The sequence below is a fragment of the Staurois parvus genome, unplaced genomic scaffold (assembly GCF_062004578.1).
Source record: "Staurois parvus isolate SC_StPar_1 unplaced genomic scaffold, SC_StPar_1.0 ptg000422l, whole genome shotgun sequence".
In the NCBI taxonomy this organism is placed as follows: Eukaryota; Metazoa; Chordata; class Amphibia; order Anura; family Ranidae; genus Staurois; species Staurois parvus.
In genome coordinates this window covers 4,559,207-4,578,194 of record NW_028318218.1, presented here as the reverse complement: position 1 = coordinate 4,578,194, position 18,988 = coordinate 4,559,207, and the positions used below count along the sequence as shown (strand labels likewise).

At 40.3% G+C, this 18,988-nt stretch overlaps 1 protein-coding gene across 3 annotated transcripts in view; it reads right to left on the bottom strand.

The window, feature by feature from the left end:
- The window catches only part of DYNC2H1 (dynein cytoplasmic 2 heavy chain 1), a 597,118-nt gene that overhangs the window by 208,243 nt on the left and 369,887 nt on the right, over positions 1–18,988 (bottom strand). For all 3 annotated transcript variants that reach the window (XM_089687276.1, XM_089687277.1, XM_089687278.1), the window contains one exon: positions 5,678–5,782. In XM_089687276.1, the coding sequence (XP_089543402.1) occupies positions 5,678–5,782 (105 nt within the window). The remainder of the gene's footprint in view (positions 1–5,677; positions 5,783–18,988) is intronic.

The following is an 18,988-nucleotide window of genomic DNA, read 5'->3' as shown; positions in this document are numbered from 1 at the left end:
ACCGGATCATTCACAAAGCGCAGCACATGCGCAGTGGGCACCCGGCTGTCACAGAAGCCAGCGCGGGAAGACTGTGCAGCGCTGGAGCGAGGAACAGGTAAGGCCCTGCAGGGGAGAACAGCTGAGCGGCCGGCCCGATATTCTGACATGGTGGCGGCAGAAATACCGGACCGGCCGCTTTATATTCGCTCCATAAGACGCACTGACATTTTCCCCCCTTTTTTTGGGGGAAAAAAGTGCGTCTTATGGAGCGAAAAATACGGTATATGACACTCCAGAAATAAATAATAATAGAATATATATACCAAAATATATAAAAACCTATCTAGTGGTGAAAATATATATACCCCAAAAATCTATTAATTAATACAAAATGAATCTAAATAATTAATACAAATATTTTTAAAAAACAAATATTACATATTTCTAATAAAACAATTAAGATCAAATTCGACATTGTGACCTATTGGATATAAAGTCTGTAGCTCATATAGCCAAAAAGATTCCCGCTGACTAAGAGACCAAATTTTATTACTACCCCTCCAATGTAGATGGTAATTTTCAATTCCCCAAAATTTTAAACCAGATGGATCTTTATTGTTCACTGTGGCAAAATATCTACATACACTAAGATTTTTAAAACCTTTACAGATATTTTGAACATGTTCTCTAATTTTCTTCCATAAGGGCCTTTTGGTCCTTTCCGACATACTGTACACCACAGCTACATTCTAATGCATATACTACCCCTTCAGTTTTACCCGTGATAAAATCATTAATCCGATATTGCTTCTCTGTACTTGCTGATATAAAACTGGCTCGTTTAGGATAAAGCCCTTTAGTTTTTACACATCCAAAACACCTTCAACATGGGAAAAAAACCTTTGCCAGTAAATAGAGAAAAATTATTTTTCTTTGGAGGAATAACCACATTTTACGCTAAACAATCTCACAACCTTGGAGCTCTTCTGTAAACAAACTTCGGTTGTGCTGGTAAGCACTTGGATAAAATGTTTATCAGCCAAAAGTATTGACCAGTAATTCTTAAAAATCCTCTCTGCCTTTCTGAATTGTATACCATAGTTCAAAATAATAGGGCAATCATCTCTTTGGCCAGTTTTTTAGGCCCATCTTTAATAAGGTCTTCTCTATCTAGCTGTTCCACCTCATAGATTTTCTCTTGTATAAAAGACTCATCATAACCTTTTTCAACAAACCTCCAGCCAATCATCTTAGCTTGATCATCGTAATCCTCTTTTCTCGTGCAATATCTCCTCAATCTGACAAATTGTCCCTTAGGTACATTCAGGAAATGTGATGACAACTACTCAGGGGTATACAGCCATTACGAACTACTGTCTTAAAGAATGTTTTTGTTTATATAGAATCCTGTTTCACCATAATCTCCAAATGTAAGAAGTTGATGATCTCATCATTCATCTCCCAGGTGAAGACAATAATCTTACCATTTAAATTCAGCCGCTCAAGAAATAATAACAAATCATCTTTTTCTGCTTCCCATACGATAATATCATCAATAAACCTATTATATATCCTCAACAGTCCAGGCATATCATTATAAATGGCTTCACTCTCCCATTTTGCCATAAATAAATTAGCTATGCCAAGTGCACAGCGAGCACCCATAGCTATTCCTCTGATTTGCTTATAATAGGTATTTTCATACCAGAAATAATTATGGGTAAGGCAATAATCTAAACATTCAATCAAAAATTTCCATTGAGTGCATGGAAGAGTACTAAATTCCTTTACAGCCCACTTTACAGCTTCCACTGCATCCTGATGATTAATAATTGTGTACAATGAATTAACATCAGCTGTAACTAAGAAAGTCGGACTTCTACCTATCTCAACCTTCTCTAGTAGCTGTATAAGATGTTTAGTATCTCGCAAATAAGATTGCGTTTTCTGAACCAAAGGCTGCAAAAATTGATCCACATATTCACCCAACCTAGCCCCCACTGATTGAATCCCGTTCACTATTGGGCGACCAGGTGAATTGTCTTTATTTTTATGTAATTTGGGGATAGTGTACATAGCAGGAAGCCTGCATGAATTAGGGACTAAATATATCCCTTCATTTTTATTTAATATCCCTTTAGCCACGCCCTTATGCATCAATTTCTCCAATTCTTTCTTGTATTTAATAGTTGGATAGATGATATTGGACAATAAGTATCTATATCATCTAATTGCTGCTGTAATTCGGCCATATAATAAGATTTGGATAAAACCACAATCCCTCCCCCCCTTGTCAGCGGGTCCAATGACTATATCACCTCAACTTTCCAAACTCTTTATCCCTAAATCTAATTCTTTATTTTCTTTAAACTTCTTAACCACCATTAGATGTAAATCCTGAGATACCATCTTCTTGAAAACATCAGTATGTCCATTATCATTAATTTGCGGATTAAATAGTAACTTATTTTTCAATGCTGTATGCTGATAATTGTTAGCTTTGTTACTGACCATTTTCTCCTCTGGTTTTCCCAACATATATTTTTTAATATTTAATTTTCTCACATACTTCTGGAGATCAATGTAGGCATTAAATGTATTTATATTCTTTTTTGGGGCAAATTTTAAGCCTTTATCAAGGACTTTTTTTTCTTCCTTATGGAGGTACGGAGAGATCCTTGATTTATGATCGTATACAGTTATTCATGGTAGCCTCAATCAGCTCTCTACTGCCATCTGGAGCCTTTTTATTGGATCCCTATGCTTGGTTGACCTATAATATTATATAGGTCCTTTTTATGAGGTGAGCTGCCATCCACCGGTGGTGGTGCACTTATTGTTGCAGTGGAGCACTATCGTTTTGAAACACGTTTTTTCAAGCACATTTAAGCACAATATTGGATTTGAACTTTCACAGGATAAAGACTCTGTTTTCCTTATTTATCTTTTTATTGAGTTTAATGTGTTATGAGTTAGCACAACACAACACAATAACACATTATTTTTGATTTTGTTGTATTCAGTGTGTGATCACTTATAAGTGTATTGCAGCGGCTTATTTAATGTTCAAAGTTTTTATTTTATGATAGCGCACATTGATTTTTCTTTTAATTTCATATATTTTTGTCTACAGGAGCCTGGAAATCATTGGACCAGTGATCAGCAGATTGCTGATGCCATGAAGGTCTGTTTTAATAGTAAAGAACACTTTTCTCAATCTAAAGCTAAACCTCATTTCTTCGAACCTGATTTCATGGTTGCGTGTCTTCTTCACGGAACTTACAGTAAAGAGTTTATTACAGTTACTGGAGTCAACTTTCATATATTTGTACATTGTAATCATATCCCATTCATAAGTGCTTCTCCAGAATCAATAATTCTATTCTTTAATCAACCCTCATAGCTGAAGTCTTCCATTAATTTAGTTGCCTCTTGCTGAACCCTTTCTAATTCAACAATGTCTTTCCTGAGGATTGGTGACAAAAACTGAACAGCATAGTGAAGATGAGGCTGAATGTAAAGGGGTAGAATTATTGATTTATCTCTTGAATGTATGTCTTTTTTTAATGCTGGACAGTATTTTACTAGCTGTGGCTTGGTATTGCTTGGGTTACGTTTGCTAAATCTGTGATCTACAAGCACTCCCAGATCCCCTTCCATCACTGAATCTCACGGCAGTCCCTCATACTGCGTTGTAAATATTTTGTGTGCGTATTTTGGCATCCAAGTGCATAACTTTACTTTTCTCAGTACTGAATCTCATCTGCCTTGTAGATGCCCAAACCCCTATTTTGTCAAGGTCTTCCTGTAATGATGCTACATCCTGTGTCAAAGTGATTTCCTGACATAATTTGATAATTTGGTATCATCAGCAAACCCTTAAATTTAGCTCTTGATTCCACCCTCTATATCATTAATAAACAAACTGAGCAGCATTGCCCCCAAGATAGAAACCTGGGGCATGCCACTGACATTGTTAGACCATTCAGAGAATGGTCTGGACATGTTCCTGTAACCAGCTTCCTATCCATGTACATACAATTTCTTCAACTCCAACAGTCATTATTTTATAGATTAAATGTTTATGAGGTGCAGTATCAAATGCCTTAGCAAAATCTAGATAAACTGTTGTACGTCCACTGGACTTCCACCATCCAATTTTCCACTTATTTCCACATAGAGTGATAACAGGTTGGTCTGACAAGAATGGTCTTTCATAAATCCCTGCTGGTTATTACTTATGATATCTTTGTCAAAGACACATTTCTGTATACCATTACCATTCTCTCAAATACATTACATATAATTGATGTTATGCAGACTGGTCTGTAGTTTCCTGCTATACATCGCAATCATGTTTTGTAAATTGGCACCACATTTACACCAATTAGTTGCTACCATTCCAGTCAGTAAGATGTCTTCAAATATTAGAAACAGCGGCTTGGTTACAACGGCACAGTTTCCTAAGGACTAGCAAGTGTAAGCCATCTGGATCTGGTGATTTGTTTACATTAAGTTTCTCTAGTGCATGACTTCTTCAGGCACTAAAGAAACTTGTGCCTGATCAGTTGTGCCAGATTTACTACCACTAGATGTACTATTATCTTGGTGACAGGAACTCTCAGACATACAGCTTCCAGATATGAAGTTATAACCTCAACCAACTTTAACCGGTTGTTTACTTGTTCTAGGTCACCGATTTCAAATCAGAGTAATGATTAGCCAGGCAGCTATTTTTTTAAAAAAGTAGGGCAGCATTATCTGTTTTTCTCAGCAGAGTTTTCATTGGTAAACCCAGTCTATGTTGTGCTTTAGCAGTTTTCATTGTACTTGCTACACAAATGTAATATGATCAAATTAAGCAAAGCGCAGGGTGGTCAAACATTTATAGTTTCATAACTTTTCTAAACTTAAACTATGTTCCAGTGGACTAATGTGATCATTTTTAAGGTATTTTATATATTTAGTCATTTATATACCATTACTCATTTGTATACTATTATACACAATTAATACATCCTGAAGCTCCTGAAATAACACTAGTCATTTCCTTACATTCCCATACAGAAATGCACACATTAAGGCCACTTTGGTGCAGTTAGTTAACTAGAATATTTTAAGTTAATCTCACACAAACAGGAGAACATACAGTATAAAGTCCAGGCAGAACATCTAATAAAGATTGAACACAATCATTGAAAGGCAAATGAGCCAACTGTGTTGCCAAAAGTGGGAGTTGAGCAGACACTATTTTCTATCATACATTTATATTATTATGGTAAATACACCAGCAAGTACATTGTTCATTAAAAGACTTACAGATATTAGCACTTCGCATTTAGTAGATTTAAAGAAATCTAAAGCCATGCCTTAAGCCAAATTTTTTTTCCTTTTCGTATTGGATAGAGTGAGGAAGCGCTGAACCCCTATCAAGCTTTTATTACTGCCTGTGTCCTCACTGGGGAGACTCACCCAGCTTAGCAAGCATTATCACTGGACCAAAAAGTGATGAGAATATTCAGAATTTTACAGTAAATAGAAATTTTCCTGAAAAGGATATTAAACCATTTCTTGCTGTATTCCATTCTAAGATAAAACTATTTAGCTTACAATATTTTTCAACACATTTTGTTATTTGTTATAATAGTGCCTGCTTCAAGCTAAAAAAGACAAACTATTACATTAGAGCAGGTACCTGTGAGCTGATCATGCGCTGTGATGAACGGGCAATATTGGCTGGAAGACCAAAGAAAGCAGGCTTATCATCCTCTGGGAGACTTTCAATCACAGCGCGATAGTCCTGTAGGCAAATTGAATAATGAGCAAATTAGTTTTCTTCAGTGCATTCAAATATCATGCAAAAAGTCCAACAAGTATAATAGATGACTGAAAAAAAATACTGTAATTAGTGGAACAAATTCCAAAGATTGCTAGAGAACAACAGACTCCTGGGGAATACGGATACAGTGAGATTATTCTTTGAATAAAAAAAAATATATATATATATATATATAAAATTTATTTATTTTAATATATATGTATAATGTACACAAAAAGAGCGGAGTGCTTTACGATATGTGAGTTTGGCCGCACTCTACACTTCTACACACCTTCTGCTGGTAACAGGGCGTTTCTCCATACATATTAGTATATACTATATACATATAAACCAATCAACCATAACATTATGACCACGGACAGGTAAAGTGAATAACACTGTTATCTTGTTACAATGGCATCTAATAGTGGATAGTATATATATTAGGCAGCAAGTGAACATATTGTCCCTGAAGTTAAGGTGTTGAAAGCAGAAAAAATTTAAAAGTGTAAGGATTTGAGCTACTTTAACCACTTGTCCTTCGGAAGGTTTTACGCCCTTCCAGACCAGGCTATTTTTTGGTATGCGGCACTGCACTACTTTAACTGCCGACTGTGTGGTAATGCAATGCTGTACCTAAATGAAATTTATATAATTGGTTTCACAAAAATAGAGCTTTATTTTATTGGTATTTGATCACCCATGGGTTTTTTATTTGCTATTGGCAGGTTTTGCTGGCTGGAAGCTAAAAACAGTGGGAAATTTGAGTGCAGAGTGAAAAGTTTTGATTTTGACTGCTGGTGATTGCTGGTGCTTGTTGTTTTATTTTCTTCATTAAGGTTGCTAGCAGCTTTTACTTTTTTAAATCACTTTTTCTGTCACTTTTTAAATAGCATTTTTCTTCCTTTCCTTCCTTCAGTCTGCTAATTAAGGGGAGGGATTAATCTGGTCACAGGTGCACCAGATACGATAAAACATTCTGTAGAGCTCACTCTGAGCTTGCTCATTCTGGAGCTTGCCTGTATTTTGTTTGCTGGATCAAAGTGTGCCCGAGCTGACAGGGAGGAAGACTGTTTGTAAATAAAACGGTCTTCCTCCCCATCGGTGATTGTCAGTAATCACCGGGCGCCGGAGGGACCCGATGATTGACATCCGCGGCCGCGAATGGCAGAGCAGCTAGGGCTCGTGCGCCCCCACCAGGAAATGAAAATCACGTAAATATATATCTGATTTTGCACACTCGTGCCGCCGTGTAGCAGTAAATCTGCTATACGGCAGCGGGGAAGCGGTTAATGACTGGCATAGTACCACTGGATTGGTGCAAGACCAATGCGGTGCCTATATTTAAAAAGAGATCAAAATCTTTGCCAAGTAATTATAGACCTGTTAGTTTAACTTCTATAGTTGGGAAGATACTGGAGAGTTTAATAAAAGACCACATAGATGAGTTATTGCTGGAAAAAATATTTTAACCAACAGACAGCATGGATCCATGAAAGACAGAATGTCAAACAAATCTGATTTCTTTTTATGAGGAGGTGAGCAAAACCTTGGACAGAGGGGTGGCGGTGGACGTGGTATACTTGGATTCTGCAAAAGCGTTTGACACAGTTCCCCACACATGGCTAATGTGTAAGGTAAAGTCTACGGGCTTGGAGAAATCTGTATGTAAATGGATAGAAAACTGGCTAAAAGATCAAATTCAGATAGCAGTGGTTAATGATTCATACTCTGAATGGTCTAGGGTTGTTAGTTGTGTACCCCAAGGTCCAGTGTTGGGACCCTTACTTTTTAATTTATTTAGAAACAATATAGGGTCTGGGATTAAAAATACAATTTTAGTATTTGAAGGTGACACCAGGTAACGTCCTTACAGGATGTCTCCAACTTACAAGCCCACCTCAATGCACTGTTTAATTGGGCAACTATGTGGCAAATGAGGTTTAATGTTGATAAATGTAAGGTTATGCACTTGGGGGATAAGAATATGCATGCATCATATATACTAGGGGGGTACAACTGGGGGAATCAATGGTGGAGAAGGATCTGGGAGTTCTGGTACATCACAAGCTTAATAATGGCATGCAATACCAAGCTGTGGTTTCTAAAGCGAGCAAAATCCTCTCTTGTATTAAAAGAGGTATAGAGATATCATTTAACCCCTGTACAAATCATTAGTAAGACCTCGTCTGGAATATGCAGTTCAGTTTTGGGCACCAATTCACAAAAAGAACATTGGGGAACTGGGGAAAGTACAGAGAAGGGCAACTAAACTGGTAAGAGGCATGGAGGAGCTCAGCTATGAAGAAAGATGAAAGAAATTGAATTTATTCTCTTTTGAGAAGAGGAGATTAGGGAGGGGTATGATCAACATGTATAAAAAAATTAATGGTTCATATAGTGAACTCAATGTAGAGTTATTCACACTGAGGTAATCGCAGAGGACAAGAAGGCACCCTTTACATCTGGAGGAAAATCCATGGAATATTTGATTGCCGCTTGTGGGATCAGGAAGGAATCTTTTCCCCTACAGAAGCAAATTGGATCATGCTTTGCTGGAGGGGTTTTTGCCTTCCTCTGGATCAACTGAGGGGTATAGGATTATAACTTTTTTTTATGGATGAACTAGATGGACTTTTGTCTTTTTTCAGCCAGACTAACTATGTAACTATTATACAAACGAAAAAAGACCAACAATATTGAATAAAAAAACAGACAATATTTTTTACTTTCTGCTATAAAACATATCCCATTAAAAAATAAAAACAAATCAAATCTCTTAATACATTTTGGCCAAAATGTATTCTGCTACATGTCTGTGGTAAAAAAAAAAATCCCATTAAGTGTATATTGATTGTTTTATGTGAAAGTTATAGTGTCTTTAAAATTTTAGATATATACTGGAATTTCTATTTATTTATTTTTGATACTAGTAATGGCGGTGATCAGCGACTTATAACGGGACTGCGATAATGTGGCGGGCAATCTGATACTGATAGAAACTGACTAACTGCCAGTGACTTCACCAGTGATTACTAATAATATGAACTGTTACTGTACTAAAGACACTGGGCAGGAAGGAGTTAACAACTAGGGCACTCAAGGGGTTAAATGTGTGCTTAACAAGTGATTGTGTGTGTACTGTGTGCTGCTTTTATTGGGGATCTAGTTGTTTTCATTTACTGTTTAGCAGGAAATGAACCAAGAACATCCTCTGTCACCGAAAGTAGCTCTGTTTTCCTTACATTGCTGAGCTATGTTCGGTGAAGCTCAGAGCCGAACACCAGGTGCTAGCGGTCAATGATTGGGCGGGACCCGGTGATTGGCATGTGCCATGTTGAATCACAGCACAGCCGGGCTGGCGTGCGTGCGCCCCTGCCCAAGTAAGCAAATCATGTACTAGGTAATTGGTCCAGTGCAGGGTGGCTGCTCTGCAGCCAGCAAGTGGCTAACAAGGGCAAAATTGTAATGGCTAGACAAATAGGTCAGAACAACTCCAAAACCGCAGGTCTTGTGGGATGTTCCCAGTCTGCATCTATCAAAAGTGGCCCAAGGAAGGAAAACCACCAAACCAGCAACAGGGTCATGGGTGGCCAAGGCTCACTGGTGCATCCGGGGGAGCGAAGGCTAGCCAGTGTAGTCTGATACAATAGGTACTGTAGCTCAAATTGCTGAAAAAAAGGTAATGCTGGTAACAATAGAAAGGTGTCAGAACACACAGTGCATCAGTTTGTTGCATATGGGGTTGCATAGCCGCACACCACTCAGGGTGTCCATAGCCAAAAGCACCAACAATGGGCATGTGAGAATCAGAACTGGACCATGTGTTGGCAGGTGCACTCAGCTTGCCTGCCACTAGATAGCTCTGCTGCTATTGTGGCATGGTAAGGGGTTGTAAGCAAGTGTCAGCTCCCTTTTTAGGTCAACCCCTCCTCTAGTGATGTAATGGGTAGCGTTAGTGCCCATATACAAGGTCTGTCCGGAAAACGTTCAGCCATTATTAACATATTGAGGACGGTTTGCACAACATCGATGTAATCTTGCAGCCAAGGAAAGTGGACTTGAATGCTTATGTGTTAACAATGAAGACTTTGCTGTACTAGTCAGAAGGGGTACTAGGCACCACTGAATAATCATGTTTACCACATGGCATTCACTTTCAAAATTACTGAGCGAGTAGAGCAACAAATCTGCATCAAATTTTGTGGCAAAGCGGTAGTAAAAAAAAAAAAAAAAAAAAAAAAAAAAAAAAAAGAAGGGTTTCGGGGGACGATGCAATGCATGCAGCGCAAATAAAAGTGTAGCACAAGTGCTTCAAAGATGGTCAAGAATCTGTTGAACGTGATCCATGTTCTGAAAGCCCTGCAACAAGCAGAAGACCTGAACATATAAGGGCTGCAATCAAAGCGACTGACGAGATTGTGCGAGAACTAGAAGCATCATTGTCCTATGTTTCTTGTATCTTTCTTAAAAACTGTCTCTATTTTTCAAAGTACATTGAACTGGACACCTTAACCACTTGAGCCCCAGAGGATTTACCCCCCTTAATGACCAGGCCTTTTTTTGCTGTTTGGCGCTGCACTAATTCAAATGATAATTGCGCGGTCATGCAATGCTGTACCCAAACAAAATTTACGTCCTTTTCTTCACACAAATGGAGCTTTCTTTTGGTGGTATTTGATCACCTGTGCACTTTTTATTTTCTGCGCTATAAACAAAAAAAACACGAAAATTTTGAAAAAAAACAATTTTTTCTACTTTCAGCTATAAAAAATATATCGTAAACTCAAAGTTAGTCATAAATTTAAGCCAAAATGTATTCTGCTACATGTTTTTGGTAAAAAAAATCCCAATAAGTGTATATTGATTGCTTTGTGTGAACGTTATAGCGTCTACAAACTATGGTATAGATACTGTAATTTATGCCTTTTTTTGCTATACAGCGCTGCACTAATTCAAATGATAATTGCGCGGTCATGCAATGCTGTACCCAAACAAAATGTACGTCCTTTTTTTCACACAAATAGAGCTTTCTTTTGGTGGTATTTGATCACCTGTGCGCTTTTTATTTTCGGCGTTATAAACAAAAAAAACACGAAAATCTTGAAAAAAAAACAATTTTTTCTACTTTCAGCTATAAAAAATATATCGTAAACTCAAAGTTAGTCATAAATTTCAGCCAAAATGTATTCTGCTACATGTTTTTGGTAAAAAAAATCCCAATAAGTGTATATTGATTGCTTTGTGTGAACGTTATAGCGTCTACAAACTATGGTATAGATACTGTAATTTATGCCTTTTTTTGCTATACAGCGCTGCACTAATTCAAATGATAATTGCACGGTCATGCAATGCTGTACCCAATCGAAATTTACGTCCTTTTTTTCACACAAATAGAGCTTTCTTTTGGTGGTATTTGATCACCTGTGCGCTTTTTATTTTTGGCGCTATAAACAAAAAAACACGAAAATCTTGAAAAAAAAAACAATTTTTTCTACTTTCAGCTATAAAAAATATATCGTAAACTCAGTTAGTCATAAATTTAAGCCAAAATGTATTCTGCTACATGTTTTTGGTAAAAAAAATCCCAATAAGTGTATATTGATTGCTTTGTGTGAACGTTATAGCGTCTACAAACTATGGTATAGATAATTTGAAATTTACACAGCTTTTACTTTCTGACCGCCCATCACATCTCTTGAGGTGCTAAAATACCAGGATAGAACAAACACCCCCAAATGACCCCTTTTTGGAAAGCAGACACCCTAAGCTATCTGCTGAGAGACATATTGTGTCCATGGAAGATTTATTTTTTTTCCACAAGTTTCTGGAAAATGACAAAAACTTTTTTTTTGTTTTTTTTTTTACACAAAATTGTCATTTAAATGATTTATTTCTTGCACAAGCCATGGGTATATGTGGAAATATACCCCAAAATACATTCTGCTACTTCTACCGAGTATGAGGATACCACACGTGTGACACTTCTTGGGAGCCTAGCCACATACAGGAGCCTGAAATCCAATGAGCACTTTGAAAGCCTGAAAGTGCGTAACTTCTTCATTTCACTTCCCCACTACCTATCACAGTTTTGGAGGCCCTGACATGCCAGGATAGCACCAAACCCCCCCAAATGACCCCTTTTTGGAAAGTAGACACTCCAAGGAATTTAAAAAGAGGCATGGTAAGTATTTTGCAGATCTAATTTTTTCTCACAAGGTTTTGAAATATAAAAAAGAAAAGAAAAAATATATTTTTATTTTCTTTCTTCATTTTCCAAAAACTTGTGGTAAAAAAATAAATTCTTCTATTGATTCAACATGCCTCTCAGCAAATAGTTTGGGGTGTCTACTTTCCAAAAAGGGGTCATTTTGAGGGGTGGGGGCATTTTATGCCCAGCATTAGAGGTTTATGCCACACATCACTCACTCTTCTAACCACCTGAGGACCAAGCCTTTTCTGACACTTTTTGTTCACATTAAAAAAATCTGTATTTTTGCTAGGAAATTAAAGTGAACCCCCAAACATTATATATTTTCTTAGAGCAGACAGCCTAGTAAATAAAATGGTGGGTGGTGCAATTTTTTATCTCACATATTACTTACACAGCGATTTTTCAAACGCAATTTTTTTGAAAAATATACACTTTTTTAATTTTAATGCACAAAATTACAATATATTGGCCAATTATTTGGTATGATATAAAAGATGATGCTATGCTGAGTAAATAGATACCAAACATGACATGCTTTAAAATTACGCATGCCCTGTGCAATGGCGACAAACTGCATACATTTTTAATATCTATAGGCAACGCTTTAAAAGCCTTTACAAGCTACCATTTTAGATTTACAGAGGAGGTCTAGAGCTATAATAACTGCCCTTGTTCTGACGTTCGTGGCGATACCTCACATGCATGGTGCAATTGCTGTTTCCATACTGGGAAAGGGTCAACGCTCACGACCGCAGGTGTGCGCGTGCGCGGATGGGCGAGGGTCCTTTTTTTTTTTTTTTTTTTTTTTTTTTTCTGATTTATTTAATTATTTTTACACTGTCCCTTTAATTTATTTATTTTTTAATCACTTTTAATGCTATCTCAGGGAGGGGGAGGGGGGGCCATTTTCTCCTGCTGCTTGTAAAGGCAATTCTGCAGCTAATTAACCACTAGGAATGCTTTTACATGAAAGCCCATTGCCGGCTGAAAAAAATAAAACCAGGATGATGCCTGCAGCTGCAGGCATCACCCTGGTATAACCATTCAAAGTCCAGTGATGTACCAATACGTCACTGGTCCTTGTTGGGTGTATATGCTATGTTCTTTTTTTCTTTATGCAGCCTGTGGGCTGAATGAAAAAAAAGAGAAGAAATCTCTGCCAGAAAAAGTGTGTGGTATGCCCACCATTAGAAACCTCCCTCAATCCACCCACTTCTAATGGTGGGCACATATGAAATGTGCCAACAAATATAAAATATATATGCCGAAGCATGGGGGCCATCCACCCACTGGCCACCCCAGGCCCCCATGCTTTGGCATACATTCTCTTTTTTTTAACTGCGGATGAAAAATCTCATCCGACAGCACTGCACACACCTACTTATGTCTATTCTGAAAGCAAGACCCTGTTGCTGTCATAATAAACAGGTCAGTGCTGCAGTTTGACGTTCCTGCAAAGAAATCAACAATGGTTAACAATAAAACATAAACTCAATAAAACAACTTTATAAGGAAAAGTGTGTGGTGGTATGCCCACCATTAGAAACCTCCCTCAATCCACCCACTTCTAATGGTGGGCACACATGAAATGTGCCAACAAATATAAAATATATATGCCGAAGCATAGGGGCCATCCACCCACTGGCCACCCCAGGCCCCCATGCTTTGGCATATATTCTCTTTTTTTTAACTGCGGATGAAAAATCTCATCCAACAGCACTGCACACACCTACTTATGTCTATTCTGAAAGCAAGACCCTGTTGCTGTCAGAATAAACAGGTCAGTGCTGCAGTTTAACGTTCCTGCAAAGAAATCAACAATGGTTAACAATAAAACATAAACTCAATAAAACAACTTTATAAGGAAAAGTGTGTGGTGGTATGCCCACCATTAGAAACCTCCCTCAATCCACCCACTTCTAATGGTGGGCACATATGAAATGTGCCAACAAATATAAAATATATATGCCGAAGCATAGGGGCCATCCACCCACTGGCCACCCCAGGCCCCCATGCTTTGGCATATATTCTGTTTTTTATAACTGCGGATGAAAAATCTCATCCAACAGCGCTGCCCACGCTGACTTATGTCTATTCTGAGAGCAAGTTCCTGTTGCTGTCAGAATAAACAGGTCAACGCTGCAGCTGAAAGCATTCCTGCAAACAGAAATGGTTAACAATAAAACAACAATAAACCAGTGAAAGTCGAACAATCACAAAAATGACAACAACAAAAAAAACTATAACTATTTTTGGTTTTTATATTTTTTTATTTTTTTGGGGGGTATTTGTACTTTTATTTATTTTTTTTATTTTTTTAACTTTTTTTTTCCAAACTTCAAACATTTAAACAGCTGGTAGGGTCTCTCCAAATGCGATAGCCAGTTTCCTGACTACCTAACATCTTTTGAGACCCTGTGTAAATGTGCCCTGATCTGTGCCGTGCTGTACCCTATACTAATAGTTCACTAGTGTATGGTAGAGGCGGAAGCAGGGCTTGATGCAGAGGCCAGGTTGGCCAGGACAGGAGGGACAACAATAGCGGCTGTCACGCCTAATTCCACGTTTGCTGCAGACACGACATCTTTTTTGGGGTCTTCTTTGGGTTGGGGTACCAGGAATGGTATCGAGAAAATGTCTCTCATGCAGACGGCTAACTGCATCTGGGAGAGGGATTTGGGGCGCAGCACCTTCTGGATACAAAAGGGCCCTGATGTTCTCTAACTGGAAATTTAGGTATGATCCACTATGTCCAGTTGCTTTATAGAGAACAAAAGCATTATATAGAGCCAATTGAAATAAATAAACTGACACTTTTATGTACCAGCGTTTGGATTTTCGGGAAACTAAATACGGCTGCATCATCTGGTCATTGAAGTCCACCCCTCCCATGTTAAGGTTATAATCGTGGACACAGAGGGGCTTCTCAACAACACCACCTGCCGTGGTAATTTGGACGGTCGTATCTGCGTGAATGGAAGACAGGAGGTAAACATCCCGTTTGTCCTTCCACTTCACTGCGAGCAATTCTTCATTTCTCAAGCAGGCTTTTTCCCCCTTTTTAAGACGGGTATTTACAAGCCGTTGGGGGAAGCCTCGGCGATTAGATCGCACAGTGCCACATGTGCAAATTCCCAAATTGAACAAATGTCTAAATAGTGGCACGCTTGAATAAAAATTGTCCACGTATAAGTGGTACCCCATATGGAAATAGGATGACGCCAAGTCCCAAACTATCTTGCCACTGCTCCCCATGTAGTCTGGGCATCCGGGGGGCTCCAAGTAACTATCTTTTCCCTCGTAAATCCAAAACTTACATGTATAGCCTGTTGCCCTCTCACAGGTCTTATACATCTTGATCCCATATCTGGCACGCTTGCTGGGGAGATATTGTTTGATTACAAGGCGGCCAGAATATTGAATGAGGGACTCATCGATACAGATGTTTTTCTGGGGAGTATACACATCTGCAAATTTTTGGTTAAAGTGATTTACGAGGGGCCGAATTTTGTGGAGCCGGTCAAATTCAGGGTCACCCTGAGGACGACTGAGTGAGTTGTCGTAGAAGTGCATAAAACGCCTTATCGTCTCATATCTATGCCTGGCCATGGCAGCAGAGAACACGGACATGTGAACAAGAGGGTCGGTGGACCAATACAACCGCAATTGATTTTTATCATTAATGCCCATGTTGAGGGTTAGGCCCAAAAAAACTTTAAATTCGGAAACCGTAATGGGTTTCCATGCGAATGGTCTGGCAAGGTTTGAATTTGGGTTGGCGGCGATAAATTGGCGTGCATATAAATTGCTTTGATCCACAATCAATGCATAAAGATCTTCTGTGAAAAACAGCTCAAAAAAATTAAGGGGAGTATTTAAATTTGCTGTTTCCACCTGAATTCCGGGTTGGGCAGTGAATGGGGGAAGTACGGGTGCTGCAGAATTTGTGGGCTGCCAATCGGGATTTGCAAGCACATCCGGAAGGACACTAGGGGCTCTACGGGCCTGTCTGCGAATTCTTGGTGGCCGCGGGACACTACTTGTGCTCGCCACCGCACCAGCTTGTACTGCACTTATGGGACTCGCCACGTCACCAAGTGATACTGCAGTGCTGGTATGCCTACGACCAGGACGTACTAGGCCGCTGGTGCTCGCCAGTTCACCAAAAGATACTGCGGCACTAGTACTGGCACTCTGCTGCATATGAGAGTCATCATGCATTTGTACCACCTCAGCAACCTGTGAATGGGATCGGGTACGCCTGACCTTAGCAGGGACCACTTCCTCGTCGTCTGAGCTAGCTGTCAGGGTGCCGCTGCTGTCTATAGGTTCGTATTCTGAGCCTGGTTCTGCCAGTGAGTCTTCCCCTTCGCTCTCACTTGACATGCTCAGAATCCTATAGGCCTCTTCACTAGTGTACCTTTGCTTAGACATTTTGGCCACTAAATTTACAGGTACCTAGTGCGACTCACGGGAAAAAGAGCGCCTGGCTGTCAGGGACTGCTTGAACCGCTACAAAAAATTTACCGACAAGTGCTAACAGATATCAGGCCTGATTCTGTGAACACTGCGGTTTTGTGTGTAATATGTATCAAGTGACAGTTATCTACTGACACTGCACTTGCCGGGGGAGAAGGGGGGGGCGTAGGGGCTAAACGCAGGTGCTGGCAGGTGTTGGGGCTGATCCCGCTAACACTGCGTTTTTGGGGATACTAAAGTAATGTGAATGCTGGTATAGCGCTGATCTGATCAAAGATATTGATCCAATCAGACACTATACTAGCAATGAAGGTTTAGCGTGCAAGTAAGCGTGTTCCTGGCAATCAAGGGGTCAAATGTGATTATTTGTGTACTAGCGGGCAAACTGGTGCTATCTGGGAGGGGCGCTAAAACTATCGGAAGTCACCAGTACCAAGTCACCAGTACCAATACAGTGATCAGTAAAAATCTGTTCACTGTAATCAATGACACTGGTGACAGGGCAGTGAAGGGGTTAACTGGGGGGGGGGGGGGCGATCAAGGGGTTAAATGGGATTACTGATGTACTGGCGGGTAAACTGGCGCTATCTGGGAGGGGCGCTAACACTATTGGAAGTCGCCAGCGACACTGATACAGTGATCAGTAAAAATTGGTTCACTGATCAGTGACACTGGTGACAGGGCAGTGAAGGGGTCAACTCAGGGGGGGGGGGGGGGCGCGATTAAGGGGTTAGACGGGACTACTGGTGTATTAGCGGGCAATCTGGCGCTATCTGGGAGGGGCGCTAACACTAACGGAAGTCGCCAGCGACACTGATACAGTGATCAGTAAAAATTGGTTCACTGATCAGTGACACTGGTGAGAGGGCAGTGAAGGGGTCAACTCAGGGGGGGGGGGGGGGGGGCGATCAAGGGGTTAGACGGGACTACTGGTGTATTAGTGGGCAATCTGGCGCTATATGGGAGGGGCGCTAACACTATCGGAAGTCGCCAGCGACACTGATACAGTGATCAGTAAAAATCGCTTCACTGATCAGTGACACTGGTGACAGGGCAGTTAAGGGGTTAACTGGGGGGGTGGGGGGGGGAAATTAAGGGGTTAAATGGCTTTATTGGTGTACTGGGGGGCAAACTGGCGCTATCTGGGAGGGGCGCTAGCACTATTGGAAGTCGCCAGCGACACTGATACAGTGATCAATAAAAATCGCTTCACTGATCAGTGACACTGGTGACAGGGCAGTGAAGGGTTAACTGGGGGGGGCAATCAGGGGGTTAAATGTGTCCTAGACTGTGTTCTAACTGTCAGTGTGCTGTTTTACTCACGTTTAAATGTCTCTTCTTCTCTGTCTGGAACGGAATGTGTCCAGGCAGAGAAGAATGACATCATATCCTGCCCTGTGTAAATATCAACACAGGACAGGATAGGACAGGGACCGATCATCCGATTTCAGCCAGAAATCACTGGCTGAAATCTAATGATTGATCCCTCCTGGATCGAATCGGATCACCCGCGGGTCGGCGGGAGCGCGCGCGCGCGCCCCCCTGCCGGCGAAAGTGTCGGGAGCGCGGAACCCGTTTTTAAACGTGGTTTTGCGCTCCACTGCCGCCCTGCACACGTATATACACAGTGGCAGGGCGGCAAGCGGTTAAAGCTGCAAAGATGTAATCCTGTACTGAGCTGACCTAAAGAGCCTTGTGCAGGGCAGAATTTCCAGAAGTGGCACAGATAATGTGAGGACTAGCTGTAGTTGCCTTGTCTACCCCAACCTCCTTCTGCAGGTCTTGTAGCATGGTGGATAAGGCCTCACCAGAGTTATAAAGTTTGTTTGACGCTTTCCGTCTACTGGCTACACATGCAAGTTTTGAAATTCCCAGCACCTTTTTGAGTATGTTGCTCTGGAGGCCATTATATTCAAGCAAGCACAGAACCTGTGTGTACTTTAATACCTGAACAGTAACGGCATCTGATTGGATGCAGTCACTGTTCGGCCAACATTTTTCCACCAGGGTCAGTTTATCTTTCAACAGAGTTTAGTCAAGCTTGGTGGATCACTCACTGCACAAATGTCATCCAATTAAGCAAGAAATGGCTGATATTGGAGTTGTGCATGGTAGGCTTGGTCAATGGTCAACAGGACAAACAGAGAAGGCAAACCTCCCTAGGGTTGACACAGACATCCATAAAAAGCCAACAGCAGTTGTTGACTCTTCTGAAATCCAAAGCCATTAAAATATTGTTTTTTGATACACTTTTAAAGATGTCCCCTCCCCGCGCCCCCCCCCCCCCATCCTTTCCATCACTACCAACAACACCACCATCAATCCAGCCCCGCAAGCCAAGGTCCTTGGCGTCATTCTGGACTCAAACCTTTCCTTTCAACCTCATGTCAAATCACTTACAAACACATGCAGGCTCCACCTTCGCAACATCGCCAAGATACGCTCCTTCCTTACCCCAGACACCACTAAACTACTCGTACACTCCCCGATTGTCT